Here is a 23,301-nt window from a genome sequence, read left to right as displayed (position 1 = left end):
AGGTTTCGGCGCCCCTTCCGGATTGTTGCACATGGGTGTGCGTTGGGTTTGGGACGCAGCATGAGAGCAGGCTTTCACAAGTGTCAAGTCAGCTCTCTCCCGCCCTCCATGTCTGGCCACTTACGACCCTTCCCTGCCCATCATCGTCCCCACCGATGGCCTGGGTGCTGTCCCCTCTCAAGTGCTCAATGGCGTTGAGAGGCCGGTAGCTTTCACATCCAAAACATTGACCGACGCTCAAACCAAACATAGTTAAATTGAAAAGGAAGCTTTGGAGCTGGTCTTCACCCTGAAGAAATTCTACTATTTCGCATATGGTCGTCATTTCACTCTGCAGACCGACCACAAACCTTTGGTTTCTTTGTTTCACCCGAGTGCCGCAGTGCCCACCCGGACAGCGCGTCCCTCTTCCTGGTGATGTTCGACTTTGATATTGTCTTTCGCACCTCTGAGTGGCATCTGCGATGCGGAAGTCCCGAATTTTTGGGATCATTGGCACAGTCTCTTTCTCCGCAGTAGCGTCATATTTTTGGATAGTGACTCAGACATTCCCAGGGTGGTCGTACTGCATGCATTGGGCCGCCGTGTCCTCGACCTCCTCCACCCTGGTCAGTGGGGAATCGTCCTCACCAAACAGTTGGCCTGCCGCCACCTTTATTGGCCCAGATTGGATAAAGACATTGCCTCCCTCGTGTCGGCCTGCACCATGTGCCAAACCCGTTAGGCAGCATCCACACCCCAGTATTTTTCGTGGCCTGATCAGCTTCTCCATGGGAATGCCTCAACTTGGATTTAGCAAGGCCATTTCATGGTACCCAGTGACTCATCCTGATTGACTACAGGTCCCTTTCATATCCTGCATGATGAACACCACTTCCGCTAAGACTATTAAAATTCTCTGGTGCCTCTCTGCTGTCAAGGGACTCCCCAAAACGATCGTTATGGGTAATGGTCCACACTTTAATTCGACCGAGTTTCAGCAATTCTGTGCTGCCAATGGGATTTCCCTCGTCCACACTTCCCCATTGAACCCTGTGTCAAACAACCATGCACAACGTTTTGTGTGGGCGTTCAAGAACCAGCTTGATAAGTTGCTGAGCCATCACCCACTGGAGGAGGGCATGCTTCTTTTTTTGGCTACATACCGTGCTGCCCCCATGTCGTTAAAAGTCCAGCAGAGATACTTCACGGTCCACCATTCCACTCTCGCTTATCTGCCCTTGTTCCTGAGACTTCTCAGCCTCCCGGTCGCACTTCGGCGTATTCCTTCCACGTCAGGTAGGAGATCTGGAAGTGGATCTTATCCACAGGCACGCTGGGAGCCTGCTGTCATCACCAAGCTCTGTGGATGGCGTTTCTACGGTGGGCCAACGGTTCTGCTGCTCGCTGGCAGCTCAACCAGCTCTGCCCCCGTCTGGTGGACCATGACGCCCCAGGGAGCTGTCATTGCCTGTCGCCGGCCACCCTGTGTTGGAACATCCACTTCTGCCTCTGCCTCAGCTGCCAGCTGCCACTGCTGCATTGCCGCCTCCTGCCCCTGCTGGCCACAAACCTATGGATGTCGGCCTGGATGCCCCTACTCCTCTGGACGTTTGTGGTACGGTGCATTCTTTTTCCAGGGGTAGAAATGTCATAGCGACCCCTTATCAGTCAGAGGGCCCACACAACAGATAAGCAAGGTGGACGGCTAACCTCCCTTCCAGAGCACAGATCAAAACATCGACAGTGGATGTAAACACCAACAGACTTTCCGCATTAACACGGAGCTACTTTGTGAAAAGCCATGTGACAGAGATCCACCAATTGGAACTAATGTGACTACATGTAGCTCTCCGCCGAATCGGCGTTATAAGCGCGCCAGCAGTCAGACCGGCACAGCTAAGACAGCTCAAGCCAATACTTATGACAGCTCCAGCATAATTGACATTCGCCGTAGCTTGCAGTAGAAAGTTGTATCTTTGGAATTGTGTAGAGTAGTATTTTGGTTATAATTTTCTTTCCGTTGTTCAGATGTTCAAATGTATGTGCATCCATAAGGGACGAAACTGCTGAGGTCATCGGTCCCTAGATTTATACGCTACTTAAATTAACTATGAACAACACACACACCCATGCCTGAGGGAGGACCCAAACCTCCAGCGGGCGCCTCAAACCACGTAGCCACTCTGTGTGGCTCTTTTCGTTATCTTATACTCTTATCTGGCTTGTACCATCTCAAGAATTGTTGTGCTTCTCGTTGTTCTTGCGTTTGGAAATGAGTGCATGCCAAGAAGGCGTATTTTTGGTAAACTAATGTGTGTGTTCAAATTTGATTTAGTTCTTACCTGTCGACCGCAAGACACTACACCACTCAGCACCGCTTCTGCACACATAGTGTACACAGGGGATCTAAATTCCATGTGGGATTTTATAGCTGAACATTGTTACTTAGTCATTGTACCACGTGCTAAGGAATTAGCAATATGTTAGGATAGTCAGCCCACTCACAGTGGGGGAAAGGGACCTACAAACATTTGATATCCGCCCATTTTAACTTTGCCACCTAATTATTCATGGAAACTTGTTGCACTTGTTATGCACTTCACTGGTCATGCATTATCATAGTGTTATATCCTAGCCAGTAATGCCACCCGAGCCCTCTGCCAAAAGGTTGGCAGCATCAAAGTCCGGACGCCGTCCGCATAAGCAGCGCCAGCGAGACAGGAAATCGCCGCAAGTCTGCGCGCGCCACCGCTGGCTTCTGGCTTCTTAAGCGCTGGAGTCGCGAGCGCTAGGACAGTTCTGTATTCGCCGCTCAGTTGTATACTCGCCACCGAATTGTATACTTGCTAGTCAGTTGTGTGTTCATCGCAGCAGAGTTGTTGTTTGTCGTCAGCCGACGCTGACCTAGCCGCTCCGACTCGAACTAGACAGATCTCTGTAGACACGGAGTTCACTATTGTGTTTCTGTATCTTCGTCAATAAAGATAAGTACCGACTTTTATTTAATCAGAGTGTTTGGGTTTTCATCTTTCTGTTCACTGTTCCAGCGGACCGGTCGGCCCGCTATTAAAAGTGTGGCGGTGACTTCGTAAGCCGTTTCTACAGCGAATTGTTTGTCGCTACGAACGCCGCCACAAAACTGGCGACGAGGACTTCCGAACTAGTGTGCAGGGCTGGTTCAACTTGTTTCTGGTTATACTAATTATAGCGATAAAATTTTGGGGGCTGGTTTAATTTGTGTTCACTATGTCTGCCGAATTACAACAGTTGATCTTGTTACAGAGTCAGCAAATACAAAGTCTGGTGGAAGCAATCGCCAAACAAGCGGCTAATCCTCCAACACAAAAGGAACAAGCACAGGCAGCACCACATTTCCGTGCTTTTGATGCATCAAGAGAAGAATGGCGAGAATATTTCACGCAGTTGCAGGCGCACATGACAGTCTACAAAATCACAGGTACTGAGCGGCAGCTTTATTTAATTTCCACTGCAGGCGTGGAAGTCTATCGACTACTTTGTAAGTTGTTCCCGGAATCCAAGCCAGAAGCTTTAGACTATGACGTTGTTGTTACAAGCTTGCTGAGTATTTCGAGTCGCGAGTTCATGTGGCAGCAGCCAGATTCAAGTTCTTCAGATTAAAGAAACTGCCACATCAATCTAATAAGCAGTGGTTAACAGATTTACGGGGCCTCACCCGTCAGTGCCGATTTAATTGTGTGTGTGGAGCTTCCTACAGTGATGTCATGTTACGAGACGCTATTACTCAAAACATTGCAGATTCTAGTATTCGTGCTGCTATCTTAAAGTTGCCTGACCCGTCATTAGAGACTGTGATGAACATCATTGAAGCCCAAGATACTTTTGACTATGCTGAGTGTGAGTTAGATCAGCCATGTATTTCTCAAATTGCCTGTGCTAAGCAAGTTATGTCACGCCCGCGGCCCCACCGGCAGAGTCAGACTGTAAACACTAGCCGGCCGCGTCATGTTAAACACATTCGTCAGCCGCGTGTGCAAAATGATAGAGTTAAGTCTTGCCCTAAGTGTGTTCTTGCTCATCCTCGTGAACGTTGCCCGTTAAGAAACGCGGTTTGTCACTTTTGTCAAAGGAAAGGACACATCCAGACTGTTTGTTTGCGTAAACGCAAGAACAATTCTAGTGCTGCCCAGCCCACGGATATTCATGTTCTTCAAAGCCAGCCCGCCCAGAAGGTCGCGTTTAAAGACTCTTCCACGGTTCGTGTGGGTAATAAACTTGTTCGCAATAAGCCACCCACCCAGCCCTCTGCTATGCGACCCAAGCGTAATTCAAACGCTGTGAAAAGTGATGTACAGACTGCAAGTGACGCGGGAGTTGTTGTTCCACCCGCCCAACCCACGAGTTGTCGTAAGCAGCGAACACGCGCTAAACGCGCTGATTTTGTGTCTTCCGCCTCCACTGCACCGATCCAGAGACAGTGTAATAAACTATTTGTGAAACTACGCATCCAGGATAAGACCTTCAATTTTCAATTAGACACTGGTGCGTCTGTGACTCTCATAAATAGTGCTACGTATGCGGCTATCGGCCGCCCTAAACTTTCAGCGGCAAAATATTCTTTGGCTACTTATAGTGGAGAACAAATTCCTGTGTTAGGTGTATGTAGCGTGCCAGCCACATTCCGTGGCAATACAAAAACAGTTTCATTCACAGTGCTCCGCGCTACAGACAGTGTAAACATTTTCGGATTAGACTGTTTTGACTTGTTTGGCCTGTCTATCCAAGACAATGTGTTGCAAATTAATTCTGTTGTTGTTCCTCAACACAGCATAACCGATTTGTGTAAACGATACAGTGACATATTTAAAGACGAACTAGGTTGTGCTGCGAACTTTGCCGCTCATATTACGTTAAAAGATAATGCTCAGCCTCGATTTTGTCGTGCTCGTCCAGTGCCTCACGCCCTCCGGGCACCTGTAGAAGATGAACTTCGTCGTTGGCAAAACAACGGTGTTATTCAACCCGTTTCAGCGAGCCAGTGGGCTTCTCCCTTAGTTATTATAAAGAAACCGTCTGGCAAGTTACGTTTGTGTGCTGATTTTAAGTCGACAGTTAATCCTCAGACTGTCATTGATTCTTTTCCTTTGCCTAGACCGGACGAGCTGATGGATAAGTTAGGGGAAGCTCGGTTCTTTTCCAAAATTGATCTCCGTGAAGCATATTTGCAATTGCCCCTCGACGAGCAATCACAACAGTATTTTGTCATAAACACGTCGTTGGGGTTGTTCCGTTTTCTGCGTTTGCCTTTTGGTTGTGCGTCAGCTCTAGCTGTTTTTCAGCGTTTTTTGTCACAACTTCTGGCTAATGTGCCATCGTGTTGCAACTATTTAGACGATATTGTTGTGTCCGGTCGGACGCCTACTGGACATTTCCGTAATTTGGAGTGTTTGTTTAAAGTGTTGTCTCAGGCAGGCCTACGTTGCAACATCGATAAATGTTCATTTTTCCTTACGGAGACGGAGTATCTGGGACATGTTATTAATGCTCAAGGCATTCATCCCTCCCAGTCACATTTAGCAGCTATTCGTGATTTGCCCGCCCCTCGCAATCTGCATGAATTGCAAGCAGTTCTTGGCAAATTGACATATTATATTAGGTTTATACCTAATGCATCACAGATTGCTGCACCGTTGCATCGTCTCCGCCGTAAGAATGTTCCGTTTGTGTGGTCAGCTGATTCCCAATCAGCCTTTCAGCAGCTTAAAGAGGCTTTATTGAATGATCGTTGTCTGGTTCATTACGACCCTAACAAGCCTCTGGTGTTAGCTTGTGATGCCTCTTCTTTCGGCCTCGGTGCTGTGTTGTCTCACCGAGTCGGTAACACCGAACGTCCTATTGCGTTCGCATCTAAATTGCTAAACAAAGCTCAGTGTAATTATAGCCAATTGGACAAGGAAGCGTTGGCTATTGTGTTCGGTGTCACAAAATTCCATCACTACCTCTATGGTAGACCATTCTATTTAGTAACAGATCACAAGCCCCTGACGTCACTGTTTCATCCGTCTAAACCAGTTCCTCAGCGGACAGCTCAGAGACTACAACGTTGGGCTCTTTTGTTATCACAATACCAGTACGAGATACTGTATCGCCCTACAGCTCAGCATGCAAACGCTGACGCGCTTTCTAGATTGCCGATTGCTGCGGATGATGTCTTCGATTCCTCTGACGACTCTTGCCATCAGATTGACGCCGATGAGCATCAATCCCTCCTGGATTTTCCGATTGATTATCGTCAGGTGGCACGTGAGACAGCTACGGATCCTCATCTGAGTATACTATTACGTTTTGTTCAACGTGGTTGGCCGTCCAGGGCAAAGGACATATCGGATCCTGTGGTTCGTCGCTATTATCCGCAACGTCATCTGTTGTCTGTTTCGCACGGAGTTTTGCTGTTACGCACCGAGAATGACCAGCTTCGTGTAGTGGTTCCCCAAGTGCTCTAATCCAAGGTCCTCGCCTTGTTGCATCAAGGTCATTGGGGAGTGGTCCGCACCAAGCAGCTTGCCCGCCGTCATTGTACATGGATCGGCATTGATAAGCAGATTACCCAGATGTCTACAGATTGTTCGACGTGTGCCGAACACCAAGCTGCTCCGCCACAACGCTATTTTGAGTGGGCACGCCCTGCCGGTCCCTGGAAGCGAGTACATATTGATTTCGCTGGTCCATATTGGAATTCTCGTTGGCTCATCGTGATAGATGCATTTAGTAATTTTCCGTTTGTTGTGCCCATGCAGTCTACAACGTCTGCACAAACTATACAGGCGTTGACTTCAATTTTTTGTATTGAGGGTCTTCCAGAAGTTTTAGTGTCTGACAATGGTCCACAATTTACCTCTGCTGAATGTGAAAGTTTTTGTTCTGCCAATGGCATTCGCCATGTTCTTACTCCGCCGTTCCACCCTCAATCGAATGGTGCAGCGGAACGTTTTGTACGCACATTCAAGGATCATATGGACCGCCTTCGTGCTACGCACTCTCGTCAGCAGGCCCTCATCACGTTCCTGTCGTCGTACCGGACCACGCCACGCGACGGCTCTTCGCCTGCGGAGCTTCTCCACGGCCGTCGTCATCGCACCCTACTACGGTTGTTGCACCCTCCGGATCGACCCGCCGCTTCTGAGCATCGCACGCGTTTTCAGCGCAACGACGCCGTTTTTTTCAGAGTTTATCACGGTCGCCGTCGTTGGGAACGTGGTACCGTGATAAGTGTCCAGGGTCGCGGTTTTTATACTGTTCAAGGTGCTACTGGGGTGCACAGGAGGCATCAGAACCAGTTGCGCCGCGCTGGCCGCCCGGATTCTGCCGCTCTTTCTTTGTCCACAGATTTGGTCCGCGGCGGGTTCCAGCCGCGCCTTCCGACTTCGCTGCCGCCCCCAGGGCAGCAGCAGCAGCCGTCGCCGCTACCACGCCAACAGCCCGTCCCGTTGATGCCTCCCGCGCAGCTTCATCCGGGAGCGCCCCAGGTGGTCGCTCCGGCGCCTGCGGTCCCTCTTCAGTCGCCACCGCCTTCGGAGCTGATGGACGTCGACACCTCAGTCGGGCCGCCTTCCCAAGCGGTGGCTGTGCAGCCTGTCCTGCAGCCGCTTTCCTTGGGCACCCCCAAGGAGTCTGACACCGCAGCGCCTTGTCCGGCGCGCACTCAGCAGCCGTCGACGAAGCGTCAGGAGACGCTGCCTCTCTTCGTGGGTCCCGACGCCCCGTCGCGTCCAGTACCAGAAGCTGCGCCCGTGGTCACAGGCGTGCACCCTGACCTCGGTTTTCAGTCGGTGTTTCCCGAGGCCCCGCGCAGCCAATGCTGGTGTGCGGACCGGGGACTGCCACCGGCATCAGTCTCCGCCCCGGTCTCTTCTGCTACGCCTGCGGCCAGACCCCTCCCCCGCCGTCGACGCTCGCCACGTCATTACTCAACGACGGTGCGGCGATTTGGGGGGGAGGAGTGTTATATCCTAGCCAGTAATGCCACCCGAGCCCGCTGCCAAAAGGTTGGCAGCATCAAAGTCCGGACGCCGTCCGCATAAGCTGCGCCAGCGAGACAGGAAATCGCCGCAAGTCTGCGCGTGCCACCGCTGGCTTCTGGCTTCTTAAGCGCTGGAGTCGCGAGCGCTAGGACAGTTCTGTATTCGCCGCTCAGTTGTATACTCGCCACCGAATTGTGTACTTGCTAGTCAGTTGTGTGTTCATCGCAGCAGAGTTGTTGTTTGTCGTCAGCCGACGCTGACCTAGCCGCTCCGACTCGAACTAGACAGATCTCTGTAGACACGGAGTTCACTATTGTGTTTCTGTATCTTCGTCAATAAAGATAAGTACCGACTTTTATTTAATCAGAGTGTTTGGGTTTTCATCTTTCTGTTCACTGTTCCAGCGGACCGGTCGGCCCGCTATTAAAAGTGTGGCGGTGACTTCGTAAGTCGTTTCTACAGCGAATTGTTTGTCGCTACGAACGCCGCCACAAAACATAGTATCTGAGTATTTGGTTCATTTGTGCATTAAATCAATAAATCTGATTGTTATACTAAATTTCACTTTCATTTCAGTAATTTATAGAACAACTTCATGTTTTCCCATATTAACCACATTTTTGGGAGAGATTATTCAATATATTGTAAATTATGCAAAGTGGGTCAACCCATGAATTGTCATTAGAGACAGTGCCAAATAGATTCTTATGCATTCTGCCATCCTTGCGAGTGATGCGGAGAGTGACAATTCCTGGGGGTGTGTGTATCTTCATAGCACTGAGATACAGGTGTTATTCAAGTCAGGCGACGAGCTTTACCTCGCCACCAGGCAAATTTTCAAGCGCTTCGGTTTCTTTACCCCAGTTAACTACAAAGTTTTATCCTTATTCATAGAGCGCATGATTCACGACTTGACTACCAGTACTTACCATACAGAAGGCGCTTGTTATCTCGTTGAACTTGGTGATCGCGTTGTAGCCCGTTGCCTCGGGCTGGATGAAGCGCAGCCACGGCATGGTGCTGAGTTTGCCTCCAGTCATGTCGAAGGCGCGCGAACGCACGTCCTGCAGGTCCATCAGCGTCTGCACCAGCTGGTCGCCGCGCGGGAAGCGGTAGCCTGCTCAGAAACCACGGCCAGACCTCAGTCTACAGTGTACTCACCACCGATAACAAACAATACTGTTGGCGAAGAGTTCTCGGGCTTCCAGCCGGGTAGCGGTGTCTTCAAACTGCGACGTTTCGACGAGTGACATACTCGTCATCTTCTGGCGAAGTGCCGAGACTTTTTTTTTTTTTAGCACATTTCATTCCCTTCCCTTAGGGGGGAGGGCGGGCTATTCTAGTGCTTGCATTGCACTTTTTAGCCTTAGGCGAGGGTTACAATTTTATTTTCTTTTTTAATATAATTTAAAGTGCTTGCAGAAAGGTGCTTTACAAATTTTTTGCACTTTGATGTGGTCATTAACAATCAATTAACATTTAGTATTATAATATATGATTAACAATTTTATATAATTAACAAGGTTATAGTAAGTTTAACAAGGTTATATTTTGGTTTAACAAAGGATATAGTAGAAGAATTTAACAACAAGATATGATTTACATGGTTATATTTTAGTTTCTCAATGTATATAGTACTAGAATTAACAATGTTTATAAGAATAGAATATGGAAGGGGAGAGGTTAAGGGAGAGATTTGGGGGTGTGACAGTAAGAGATAAAGATTTAAGCATTGGCATTTGGTGAGGTTTGTAAGTGTAAAAATTGACATATGGTGATATATAATTGTGGTTATTTACATTGGAGTGTGTAGTGTTTCTGTGTGTGATTTGTGTGTAATATTTCCTAAATTACGTTTGTGTTCGGTTGTGGAGCAGAGGGGAGGAGAGCATATGAGAGGAGGTTTTTGAAGTTAGTCTGTGAGTAGTATATAATGATGATAGTATTGTTACTTGCTTTGTTGTACAATTATAGCTATTTTCTATTTTCATATTTTTCAGTGGCAGAACAGGATTGAGTAGTTGAAGAGTGTGCCGGCTTGTTTAAGTGTGCGAGTGTTGTCGTTTTGTTGTATGTGTGTGTGTGTGTGTGTGTGTGTGTGTGTGTGTGTGTGTGTGTAAGAGAAAGAGGGAGAGAGAGAGAGTGAGAGAGAGGGAGAGAGAGAGAGAGAGAGAGAGAGAGAGAGAGAGAGCAAGAGAGAGGGAGAGAAAGAGGGAGAGAGGGTATATGTCTGTCTGTGTTTTATTGTCTGACGTCTAGGTGGGGAGGGGTAGTGGTATGGGTTGTCAGCGGTTCCATAGTTGGGGCTAAGTCTGGGAAGTGGTGTGATGTGTTTTGTGCTACCGTACGCGCTGGGCAGATATACTTGTATTTGGGGAGTCGTTGAGTACGAGGTCTTGTTGTAATTAGGTTTTCCATGTCAGGTCTTTGCATTAGTATTCGTTGTCCGTAGTTCGCGCGCAGTTTTGTCAGTCGTGTCTGTAGTGGTTCCACGTTAACTATTTCGTATACGTCGTTGCTGGGCGTCCTTGCCGGGAGTCTCGCAAGGTTGCGGAGCAGTCGTCGTTCTGTACTGTAAAGTCTGTCTGCTACCGTGTGCGGAATTCCTCCCAGCGGGGCGCTGGCGTATTCGAGGACAGGTCTGATAAAAGTTTTGTAAGTATGTATGGCAGTTTCCATACTGCAGCCACGGAGGCGTCCTTGTACTTGTCGTATCAGTCTTTGGCGTTTTCTAGTCTTGTCGAGAAGGTAGTTCAGGTGAGTCATCCAGTTCATGTGTTTGTCTAGGAATACGCCAAGGTACCTGGCCGTGTTGACAAGTCTGAGTGGCGTGTTCCAGAGTGTTAATTGTATGTCGGTGTCGTTTTGCTGTCTCTTTTTCGTCAGGTTTCTGTGTCGAAAGAGTACTGTTTGTGTTTTTGCTGGGTTTGGTCTGATTCTCCACTTTTCCATCCAGTCTTCGAGTCGTTTTAGGTATGCGTCCGTCTTTCTCTGTATAGTTGTTGTCCTGAGTGATGTACACCAGTAAGCTGTGCCGTCTGCGTATAGGGCTTTTGTTTCGTCTGGGGACTGTGTGGTTGGTATATCTGCTGTGTACAGCGCGTACAGCAGCGGAGACAGGATGCCGCCCTGCGGCACTCCTGCTTGTGGGGTGAAAGGTTGGGAAGAGGTGTTGTGTACGTGTATTCTGCATACTCCGTCGGTGAGGTATGCTTTTATGAGCCGGACCATTTTGACAGGGATCCCTATCTCGCACAGCTTGTAGAGGAGTCCGTCATGCCATAGCTTGTCGAACGCCCTTTCAATATCCAGGAATACTGCGAGGGTGCAGTGTCCATTGTTAAAGCCCTGTGTGACTCCGTTCACAAGTTTGAACAGTGGATCATTCGTGGAGTGCTTACTGCGGAAGCCAGCTTGGATCAGGGGAAGGAGTTCTTTCTGTTCTACGTATGTCTTGAGTCTGTCTGTGATGATTCTTTCATAGGTTTTTCCCAGTACGTCTAAAAGAGAGATGGGTCTGTAGGATCGTGGGTCTGTTCTTAGTTTGTCTGGTTTAAGGATCATGATCGTCTTGCTTGTTTTCCAGGCAGTTGGGATGGTCTCTGTACTGATGCAGTAATTGAATATGAGGGATAGGATAGGGATGAGTGTAAGGAGAGGTGCCTTTTGTAGGTGGATTCGTCGTATGTCGTTTAGGCCTGGCGCTGAGTTCCGTCCCGTTAGTATCGCGTCCATTATTTCTTTGTCAGTTATGGTTTAGTTAGGGAGTTTTCGTTTTCCGTCTCTACTGTGTGTGTGTTAAGTAGTCGTGGGAGTCGGAGTTCTACCGTTCGTCTGAAAACCTCGTCGAAGTTGTTGTCATGTGGGAAGGAGTATACGTCTTCTAACACGTCTTTGTAGATGTCGGCTTGTTGTTGTGGGTCTGTTGTTGGCTCGTTGTTTGTAATTAGTGTGTTGGTAGTTGTCGCTCTTTGTCCCGTCAGTGTTTTAAATCGTTTCCAAAATGCCGAGACTTTGCGGATGCCGGTCCCTTTATACCTGCGGCGTGCCCCCACCACCTGGCCGCGGCAGGCTGGGTCCTGAGGAGCCGGCGGGCGGGGTGGAGGGGGAAGCGGGTGCGCCGTTCGTGTCTCCGTCAGAGCATTCCGGTCGCGTCCCGTGAGCTGGACGGTTCTTGGTGCGTTCCTGGCGTATTGCGGCTAATACTGGATTCGAGGCCGCGCTCAGTTGATAATCTTCGTTCCTGTTCGCAAGATTCTCGTGGACCCGTATTTCTATTGATTCTTTAATGACGCTGTCCCAATAGCTCCCGGCTCGGCACAGCACCCTGGTGTTCTCGAAATCAAAGGTGTGGTTTTCTTTGATGCTATGTTCAGCTATAGCAGATTTCTCTATATGTCCAAGTCGGACATGCCTGGTGTGTTCCTCGCACGTTTTCGAGATGCAGCACTGCATTTGTCCAATGTACTGTATGTACTGTACACCACATTCGCAGGCAATGCTGCATATACCAGGTGTGTTGAGTTTGAGTGGGTCTCTAGCTGAGCCCAGCAGCTCTTTCATCTTCGGTGGTGGTCGGAAGACGGAATTTATGTTTGATTTTCGCAGTAGCCTCCCGATTTTGGCTGATATGGGCTCCAAATATGGAAGAAAGGCGAGTCTCTTGTTAACTTCCTCTTCCTTTTCTTCCTCTTCCTGAAATTTGTCAGCCTGTCTCCTCTTGAAGGCCCTACCAATCTGTGTTTCACTGTACCAGTTTTTCCGAAATACCTCTCTTAGGTGGTGTAATTCGTCTGAAAGGCTTTCTTTGTCACAAATGACGCGCGCCCTATGTACCAAGGTGGTCAGTACTAACTGGCGTTGCGCCGGATGGTGGCAGCTGGTTGCATGGAGGTACAGGTCTGTGTGCGTCCTCTTTCTATAAACTGAGTGGCCCAGCGTGCCATCCGCTTCCTTCCTGATCAGTATGTCCAGGAATGGAATACAGCCATTCTCTTCTACTTCCATCGTGAAGGTGATATCCTCATGTATGCCGTTTAGGTGGTCCATAAACTCCTCCAGTGCCTGCCTGCCATGCAGCCAAATCACGAAAGTGTCGTACACATAGCGGCCTCGAATGCAGCATTAGCCGCAATACCCCAGGATCGCACCAACAACTGTCCAGCTCATGAGACGCGACCGGAATGCTCTGACGGAGATACGAACGGCGCACCCGCTTCCCCCTTCAACCCAGCCCGGCGGCTCCTCTGGACCCAGCCTCCCGCGGCCAGGTGGTGAGGGCACGTCGCAGGTATAAAGGGACCGGCATCCGCAAAGTCTCGGCACTTCGCCAGAAGATGACGAATATGTCACTCGTCGAAACGACGCAGTTTGAAGACACCGCCACCCGGCTGGAAGCCCGAGAACTCTTCGCCAGCTGTATACGCCGGGAAAGCATACATTCACATTTAAAACAATACTGTGTTCACGTTTTGTTTGCAGAGCTGAACAGAGCATGTGCTCCTGTGTTGCTAGTTCTCTCATAGCTTAATATGTCATTTTCTAGCGGTACTTGTAATTTATTACTAGTGTTCACTAATTATGGGTGTAAAATGCAAAATCAGAAATGCCTTCGACCGTCTATGATTTGAATATAATGCATTTATGCCACGTGTTTCGGCTTTTCACTACGCCATCTTCAGGCCCCATGACCAATGTGTAGGTATAATCAGCTCCAGGTGCAGTCGAAACAGGGGCCACCATTAAGTAACTGGCATTCGTAGACTTCTGGTTTCAACTCAGGGATCCCTACAGTTCGGTTTGAACGTTTGCTTGGCAATCTTCAATTGATGAACGAAGGGATTGCGTTATTAAAACCCGAAGTCTACTGTACCGTCTCCTGGAATGTAATAAATAAAATAACCGCATAATTATACTGAATGTACAGTGCTGTGAGGTCAAAGAGCTATCAGTAAGCAGCGGACGAACAGTCTCTTGGAGATGATAAAGACGTTATCAGAAAATGAAAGGCGTTGTCTATTGTTGTATGTGGACATAATCATGACTTCATGACTGATCATTATATATATATATATATATATATATATATATATATATATATATATATATATATATATATATATATATTGGACTGAATGCATGCAATGTCTGATTTCTGTCAACTGCCTCTTATGGTCTGTAATATATTATAATGCTAAGTGCGTTTGAAAATAAATTAAGTCTTGTTAGTTACAAAAGCCTTTCCTTATATAGAAATAGTATCCTAAACCAAATATCGGACTAATAACAGTGTTTAAATTAGTTTGATTGTTGTCTGCCATTGAAGCGTATAATAAGATTTTTATTAAATACAGCCCAGAGGCGAGTTCTTTTAAAGATTAACAATGGATATTCAAAACATGGTAAAACTCTGCATATATGTTGCAAAGATTTTAATAATTTTCATTCTGTGTGTCCGCATCGGGGTACATAAGCCGAGTACATCATTACGTAGCAAGCTCAAAACAAATCACCTCTGTTTTATTATTTCAGAAATATTTCGTGGCCGGCCGAAGTGGCCGTGCGGTTAAAGGCGCTGCAGTCTGGAACCGCAAGACCGCTACGGTCGCAGGTTCGAATCCTGCCTCGGGCATGGATGTTTGTGATGTCCTTAGGTTAGTTAGGTTTAACTAGTTCTAAGTTCTAGGGGACTAATGACCTCAGCAGTTGAGTCCCATAGTGCTCAGAGCCATTTGAACCAAATATTTCGTGAGTAATTACTTCAATGGTGTTTTTCTGTACCTACATAGTTTAACGAACTCTGGTCTATGAATATGCATCAGATCATGGTCTAGATTTGTGATAGCAGATGTAAACACAGTTTCACGCCCTACATCAGATTACAAATAATTTACAAACGTCAGACGAAATCATCACAATTTAATCTTTATTATGAATAACTTACAGTAAATTGATTAAAGATTTCTGTATGCATTCAACAGATTTGAACCCACTACAACCAAAGAATAAAAATAATTTATCTTGTAGTCGGTGAATGACACAGTCAACCACAAGTATTTTTTGAATGTTTTATTTTACTGACATAATCTGTTTTATGGTACCATGCTCATCTTCAGATGGCTAATATTTCTCATTACATAGATGTCTTGGTCAACATCTTGTCTGCTCCACAATACGTTTCAGCAGATGGCTGTTCGTTTCGTTGTGGTCCATGTGGTTTTCTAGCTCGATGTATACGTTCTTGAATTCCACTACAGCACACATATTGTAAATAAGATACTGTGGCAACACTTCGTAATATTCTTAAAATGCCTGTTGAGGATCGAATTAGAAAACCACGTGAACCACAACAAAACGAACCGCCATCTACTGGAACGTATTGTGGAGCATGCGACATGCTGTTCAACAATGCACCTATTTAACAAAAAATGTTAGCCATCGCAAAATGGACATGATTGCCGAAACCGGTGATGACAGTAAAATAAAACATTCAAAAAGTATTTTTGACTGGTTGCGTCATTCACCGACTATCGTTAACAGTCATGGAATTCATAAGATCCAAAATGGATAAAATATCATAATTTATCATTACTTAAACACACATTGAGCGCGTCACACTACGATATCATTTACTTAACGTAGGCCCCATTTCAACTGTACAAGACGCTGGATTCTTCCGCCCCGTTGGTCAGGGGGCCCTAAGATGGCGCCGTGAAACGCCGAAACTGGTCGCATAAATAAATTATATTCAAATTATAGACAGTGGAAGGTGTTTTTAATTCTACGTTATATGCTGAACAGCAGCTGTTCCTCAACCACCTTTTACCAAAACTGACTTTCAGAGACCCAATTCTGGATGTGGTTCTTTTACTCAGAGGATAAATGTCAGATTGAAATTGAAAATTAGCTGGTCTGGGTTTCAATCCATTGCTGTCCATAGCATTTTCTACTCACTTGTCTTTTGTTTATTTCACCTTTGACAATGCTTTGCGTGTGTGTGTGTGTGTGTGTGTGTGTGTGTGTGTGTGTGTGTGTGTGTGTGCGTGAGAGAAAGAGAGAGAGAGAGAAATGCCAAGCTACACTGTGTTTTGGAGTGTACCTTAACTATAGGTCCCTCTCCCTCTACAACGAGCTACGTGTAAGCTGACCATATCTTTGGAAACCTTTAATCTCACCTCACATTTCAGTCACGGGGACCCCAAAAATGATCGGAACGAGAATGATTTTTTTGGAACGCTGATACAGCTCTGTGTTATGCTCCTTTGCGGTCCTAACAAGCAGAGAAAATGGATTTAGGAGACGAGAGTGAAGCAAGTCCAATCATTCAGGGAATGTGAACTAATTTACTTGAGTTTGCATCTTGTAGGATAATATCATTCCATTTAGAAAAAGAAAACGGAGTTGTTGCATCAGTTTCTACTACAGTAAGTGAGAATCAGAAGAAGCTGAATTCAGTTGTTTTAATTTAATACTGTGAACAAACTGAGGAAAATGAAAGCTCCAGACATTACAAGTCTGTGTTCCCGTTCAGTGACTGTCTATAAAAGGAAGGTACAAGCTCTAAACTTAGGTGATTCCTGTGGAAAAGTACAGGTATCTTTGATTGCTATCATTAACATCAACTACGATCATTTGTTTATAGACTAATACTTAATGAACAATGGTACTGCGAAAATATGCTGTTAGTTTATATAAGAGTTATTACTGAAACCATTTCAATGAAGGTGCTTTTCATACGGGCTGTCTTTCGTATAATGGTTTATTGAAGAGTTTAATAATCGAAGCAAAAACATGGATCCGTAATCGAGCCATTTGCAACATTTTTACGAATGTATTTTTATGAGCTAAGCCACCATCGAATTCGGTCTCAAGTATTACCCAAGTCGGAATTTGAGCCCAGTTATAAAGGAGCCTCAATAAAATACTTTACATTTCAAATAAGTTTGTTCTAACTAGGATAAAATCACTAATTAAAGTCTGTGGTGGCATGTAACCACACATGCACAAGTATATCACAGAAGGCTTACTCGAACGTTTTGGCTTCTGTTGTCATATATTTTACATTTGTGAGTTTTGACTATTAAACAAATAACAAATCTCATGTGGCCCAAAGCTTGGTGCAAACATTTTATCTGACACCATTTTAGTGATGGACATGTCAGTTTAAATTGATTCTGTCACCAGCAGTCGATACCAGGTCCACTGAGCAATTTTTCTTTCATTCCACTCACAACTTTTTATTATCCTTTCCAGTTGTATACACAAACATTTTGACCATTTTCATCAGTTTTCAATTCCTTTCAAGATAAATTTCTTAAAATTTAAGTACTTACTGCTGAGTTTCCTTCACATGTACCCTACTACTTACAAACTTAAACAGTGTCCTATCTCTAACACATCAATATAAAATTACGTGATATTTTGTCCAACTTTTCTCATGAAAAATGAAACTGTAAGTAAATAATAGAATTAAAAAATTCACTTATCAAACAAAATAACATAAATTTTATATTTTCTTTCTTTTCCACGCATTTTAACAGATAGAACAATTTTATTGAAACTAGAACAATACAGTAGGCATACCTAGAGAGAAGTTTTTAAAGGTCTCAAGGCTCATCTTAGGTGGAAATACTCTACACTTGTAAAATGTAAACTTTCACAGCCGGAATTGTCACAATTAATAAAATATTCCAGGCTCTTAAGCTGGGTTTTGAAGTGAAATCCCTTACACCATGACATAATAGAACGGAATATTTTATTAATTGTGAATGCTGTATACTGTTTCTTATTTTAGTATTTAGCAGTGGAATGAGATTTTTACAGAGGAATAAGTACTTAGAACTTATTTTGAAGGAAAAAAGAATTCCATTTGCATAGTTAGTTTCATTTTTAAGAGGAGACATTACCAAATATACCCACAATGCGAAATTTGTCAATTTTACATACATTTTCAAATTGTACTGGCTGGTAGAGGAAGGGTTTCTCTTCCTTGATCTACTTTTGTAGATAAATAACTTATGTAATTTATATTTTAGAGAATTTTTACAAGTTCTAAAAAATTTCAAAAATTTCACTTTTCTTAATTCATAATTTAGGAAAACTGTACCTACCATCGCTTTCAATATATGTTTTCACTAACGTATCGAGGGTAGATTGAAGTCCCCACCAACTACAATTACATGAGTCACGTACCATTGCTCAAATTTCCCTTGAACATTTTCATGGAATATTTTGTCTGAGTCAGGGAGTTTAGTCTGTCCTTCCTGAACACCGATAGGTCTCTGGTAAATACTTCAGTCTTCTCTAGCCTCAGCCAGCTTTAAGAGTTTTCTTTTCAGTGCTTTCTATGAGCGATTATAGCTCCAACAGAGCTCCAACAATCTACAACTGCGATACAGAACTTCTCTAGTTCTAATCAATGTCTTGTGTTTGACCTGATGCCTTTGATGCTGTGTCCCTGTTTGAATTTTTCTGAGCTGCTCTAAAATTTAAAACCCCCAGTCCACGCTACACAGTCTCCACTACTGGTGTAGTCACCTCCTTTGATTAGTGGACTTGTGATCTATTAATAGATCGGGAGTCCACTACACAAAAGAAGTGACTACAACAGTAAACTGGAAATGGTTGCAATGACATACAAGACCTGCTAGCCGTGTACAGTCGTGAACAAACGAAGAACATCATGCCAGTTAAAAGAATTACTGAACACAAGGTGAAGGTAGCGAGACTGAATATTGAACCATACAAAACTACAAAAAATAAGTACAAAATATATCTATTAAAGAAAGATAAAAATTCGCTTGAGGCCTTCCGCAGAGACAGTCGCCACACTTTCCATACTATGTATGTGTCAACCAAATATGGTTTTACTTCAAAGAAATATTATTGACGACAGTTGAGAATTCTATATCAAGTAAATTAATAAGATATGGAACAGATCCCTTGTGGTACACAAAAAACGTCAAGACACTGTTGTAGAAACAACTTAAAAAGTATGCCTGATTTTAAAGAACGCACAGTCTCCAAGATTGGCAACTGTTTGCAGAGCTCGAATATTAGATCCAGCTTTCAGTGCGAGATGCCTTTAACAGCTTCCACAGAAAAACTTTATTTCGGAAACTTGTCGAAAATTCCAAGAATTTCTAGTCGTATGTACAATATATTATCGGCAAGAGACAGTCATTACCTTCACTGCGTAATAGGAATGATAATGTTACCGACAACAACGTCATTGAAGCGGAGTTACTAAACAATATTTTCCACAATGAGGTCAGGGGAGACGATTATACGCTATACCGAGGTGTGGAAGGAGAGATTTATGTGTTACAGTAATGTGTGGACACGGGATGCATGTTGAAATGGTACTCATAACAGTGTCAGTGCGAGAGATCGGTAGAGGTTCATATTCAGGACAAGTGTGGGCGATGAAGCTATTTTTTGGAGGTAAGGGAACAGTCTCAAATAAAAAAAAGGTAAATGGAATTTCTACACGCAAAAAATGAGGTATAATTCTCTAAACTTGTTAACTAGAACAGAATAGGGATGAACAGAAAGAAATAAAAGGAAGAGATATTGCTCAAATATCCGTTTAGCTGCAAAAAAAGGTTGCAGGGAAGCAATTTTGACTATCTGTTTTTTTAATGGAAGCAAACAAATACCTATATAGAATTTTGTACTTTGGGGAAATACAAGATTGTAAAGTGGAATAATGAAAACGAAATTCTGATCCAAATTGGCTTAAAGTACTGAAACAGATTACAACATTAACAAAATTCAAACGTAGTAAAACAAGTGGGACATAAAATCATTTTCGATTGTGAGAAGGTCAATTTGAGTTTGATGTACCATCGATGACGTCATTAGAGCCAGAGCACAAGCTTGAATAGTGAATAAGGTCGGGGGGAAAATCAACTGTGCCCTTTCAAGGAACCATTCTGATTCTGTGCAACAAATGCGGATCTTCTGTAGGTCTTCCACAACTGTGCTACAATTTTCTAAAATTGAAACTTCTATTTGTACAACAGCACAGTCTTCCTACAGTACCACTAGGTCGTTTACACAGTGTTATTCATAAGTAGAGTTCATGCAGAATAACGTGGCTGGTAGACGCGCAGTCAGCTGGGCAAAGAGTGGGGAGCGGTAGTGGTGGGGCTTGTGGGTTGGCCATCAATGCACCGTAGGGGAAATGTGTGCTGGAGGGGAAATTCATTCTAAACTGAAACCTCCACTTGTATTTTAGTAAATATTGTGTTAAGCCCTACCAAACCTACTCTTGCATCGTGACCATCCAAAAATATCTACTGTCACCTCTGGCTTGGTTAACAACGAAAAAGAATTCGGCTTAATACGCAGCGAAAGCAGTGATTTATTTTCATGTTCCATGTCAACCATTTGTAACTTTAAGAGAAGCACCGTGAGCGGCAAAATTTCAGTACACCAACATTTCTCTTTTTGCCATTTTAAAATCTGCTTCTTTCGCCAAAACACAACGGAGTTTACAAACGTCACTTCAGTAAAGTGCTGTGCAGATGCAGCTGCATCAGAATCGTTAAACAATGATTTATTAAGTTTATTGAGGAACTAAGGTCAAGGATCGTCAATAGCTTATGAAAAAGCGCATCCTTGGTACAAAACTAAACGTGTAACGTCTTCACTTATGTTATTCTAAAACCCATAGCAATTCTCATTTCACCAGCTACCGATGGCCCTTAAAAATTAAACTGTTTCGTCGAAACCGTCTGTAGTTAGTTGAATAACAAAGTTAGTAATGAAGCCTCACATATTAACCATATGACAAAGTACTTTCCTTTTTGTGTACTATAATTTGCCAATATCTCGTTTTGAGATCTCAGACTATTTAAGTGTTATGAGGAATGTTATAAATATTTCATTCTGGCGTTGTGGCTGGTGCAGGAGGTCACAAACAAGTGTGCTACATAATATCAATTTTCTCTAGATTAGTGACAGATGGAGACCTCCACTCAAGTCTAAATAAAAATTGAATATATTAGCTATATTTCATAACCAGCAACATATGGTGTAATATGCACCAACCGCAAATAAATACGGATCCCTATTTTTAATTGCAAACTTTTCGGAATTTCGTGCAGTGTCTCATTTAAATGCATATATTACAATAACTATGACCAATAACAAAATGATGTGCACTTCATCAGGGAAGCTGACATATTAAGCTTTAAGTGACATGACACAAAAATGAATTCTTTTACAGATTAGTTTTTGTAAAATCGTTTCAGAAAGATTGCAGGGCATGTGCTTCGATTACATCAGTGCAGCGTGTCGCCAACTGTCCGAGTGCAGGCAAACAGTGGCGGTCTTCCGTCCAGAACGAACGTAGGAACTTACCTGGCTCTTCGGACGAATATTCGTCGCTGTGCACCGGCCACCATATCCTGTGCGTACTTTACCTCCTGAATTTCACAAGAAAACTGTGTAGAAACCAGAAAACATACAAAAAACAGACACCTATCAGTGGACATAGCATCTCTCTAAGTTCTTAACTCACATTTGAAATGTTTAATATAGATGCCATTTGCAACATGTCAAACGGCAACATGTGCATGCAGTTAACTGAAGTCACTGATGCTGCTACCTAGGAATGTGCAAAGATATCATGTTGCCCTTCAAACCTGTACACTGGTTACCTGTCTGTAGGCACAGACCAATTCCATGCGACAATACAGAGTGGTTGATTGTATACATGTTGTGAAACGCCTGCGACGACGTAGTTGCGAGCTCTGTAACGACACCATGGCACGTTTAAGAATCGAAGCTCGTAGGGATGCTCTATACACTGATTTGTGTCATTTTTCTGTGTCTTTTTGTTTTCTTGCTGTCACCTTTTGGAACAGCAGAGGTACTTATGAATAAGCATGAACATATTGTGAACAGTAATGGGCCTGTAATACTTCCTTGGGGTGCACCCAAAGTTGCTTTCACATCTGGAGATTCTGCTAGGCATTGTTCAGTCCAATAAAAAAAGCTGGTGTGATTTTCTGTACCTACGTATTTTCCCAGTACACGAGAGCAAATAACTGCATAAAATACCATCCGAAAGTCAAGGAACAATTTACCGTCCTAGGGGTCGGTATCTACTGCTTTCTGGGTCTCGTGAACAGAGGGACCTGGTTTCACACGATTGTTGTTTTGTGGAATCAATATTGATTTTTACAGAGGAGATTTTGCTTAAAACAATAACACCATATTTAAATACCCAATAAGCTGCTGTGAAATCAGATTTAATATACAGGGCGAATCACATAAAAGCTGCGCAGCAACTATTGTGAAACAGAAATTGCTATTTATGGTGCAGTTTTCACACTGTGGATTGGTAGTCAGGGGGTCGCATTGTCAGCGAATAAACAGATTGTAATGACACTTAGAAAGTGCATTTCTTGTGCAAATGTATACTTTTTTAAATGGAAAAATGCCTACTGACATTAAAAAACCATAGGTAAGAGAGCCATGTTGTGGCTCGCGCTGGTGCTGTTGTAGATTTCCGCCTTCTGTTGGCATGGTTGTGGTTGTTTGTCTTCTTCTCGTGTTGACTGGGCGCCACTCGGTTTCGCAAGCATTGCCTGTCCTACAGTGGCAGCAGCGGCGGTTATCGATATGTAGTAACTGTGACCCTATATTTGGGGCGACGTCGGACGTCGTTGTTTACCGGGTCGTGTGAGAGGGCCAGTTCGGTTGGGTACGGAGGAGAAGCCAGGACCGCGCAGTGTGGAAACACGCCGGGACCGCTGCCGGTACGCATGGACTGCCAGATGGAAGGGCTGTGGTCACGAGGGTGGACGACTTCGTCGTAAACCGGATCCAGCAAGCTTTAAGATAAGTGTATTTCAATCCAAGTAGAGAAACCTCCACCATTGTGATATCCCGCGATTCTCCAGTGACTTGAATTCCTGTTGCTGCCCCTAGTGCCGCAGAGGAGAAGAGCAGCGATTGGAGTGGTTGGGGAAGGCCTATCTGATTAGCTCTCCTCCACTTCTTGTTGCTATTTACTGTGTTCAACTTGTTACGATTTGTTAAGTTCAACCAGCGGTAATTTTTCTTGCCTGGTGGCCGCTAATGCCCCAGTTACCTGTCCTGCGGGGTTAGTGTATGTAACGGCAGCGTACGTTTCCTAGCCTTGTCGCTGCTGTCCAGTAATGCGTGTAATTTTGACAGCTTTCTTGATTGTAGGTCGGTTGGTGATTCCTCTACTCTGGTGGTAATGATTCCTTTCTCGTTCTGGGGGTTCTAAGGACAATATTCTGGACGCAGTGCAGACCACTGGTTCCGGATTTGACGTATTGGT

General features: G+C 44.6%; 1 protein-coding gene across 1 annotated transcript in view; it reads right to left on the bottom strand.

Moving 5' to 3' along the window:
* Positions 1-23,301, bottom strand: part of LOC124795924 (methyl farnesoate epoxidase-like) — a 416,805-nt gene that overhangs the window by 132,057 nt on the left and 261,447 nt on the right. The window contains 1 exon segment of the mRNA XM_047260004.1: positions 8,912-9,099. Coding sequence (XP_047115960.1) covers positions 8,912-9,099 — 188 coding nt within the window.

This window comes from Schistocerca piceifrons, chromosome 4 (genome assembly GCF_021461385.2).
Source record: "Schistocerca piceifrons isolate TAMUIC-IGC-003096 chromosome 4, iqSchPice1.1, whole genome shotgun sequence".
Taxonomy (NCBI): domain Eukaryota; kingdom Metazoa; phylum Arthropoda; class Insecta; order Orthoptera; family Acrididae; genus Schistocerca; species Schistocerca piceifrons.
Note: the sequence above shows the minus strand (reverse complement) of the source record. Positions and strands in the feature narration are given on the sequence as shown.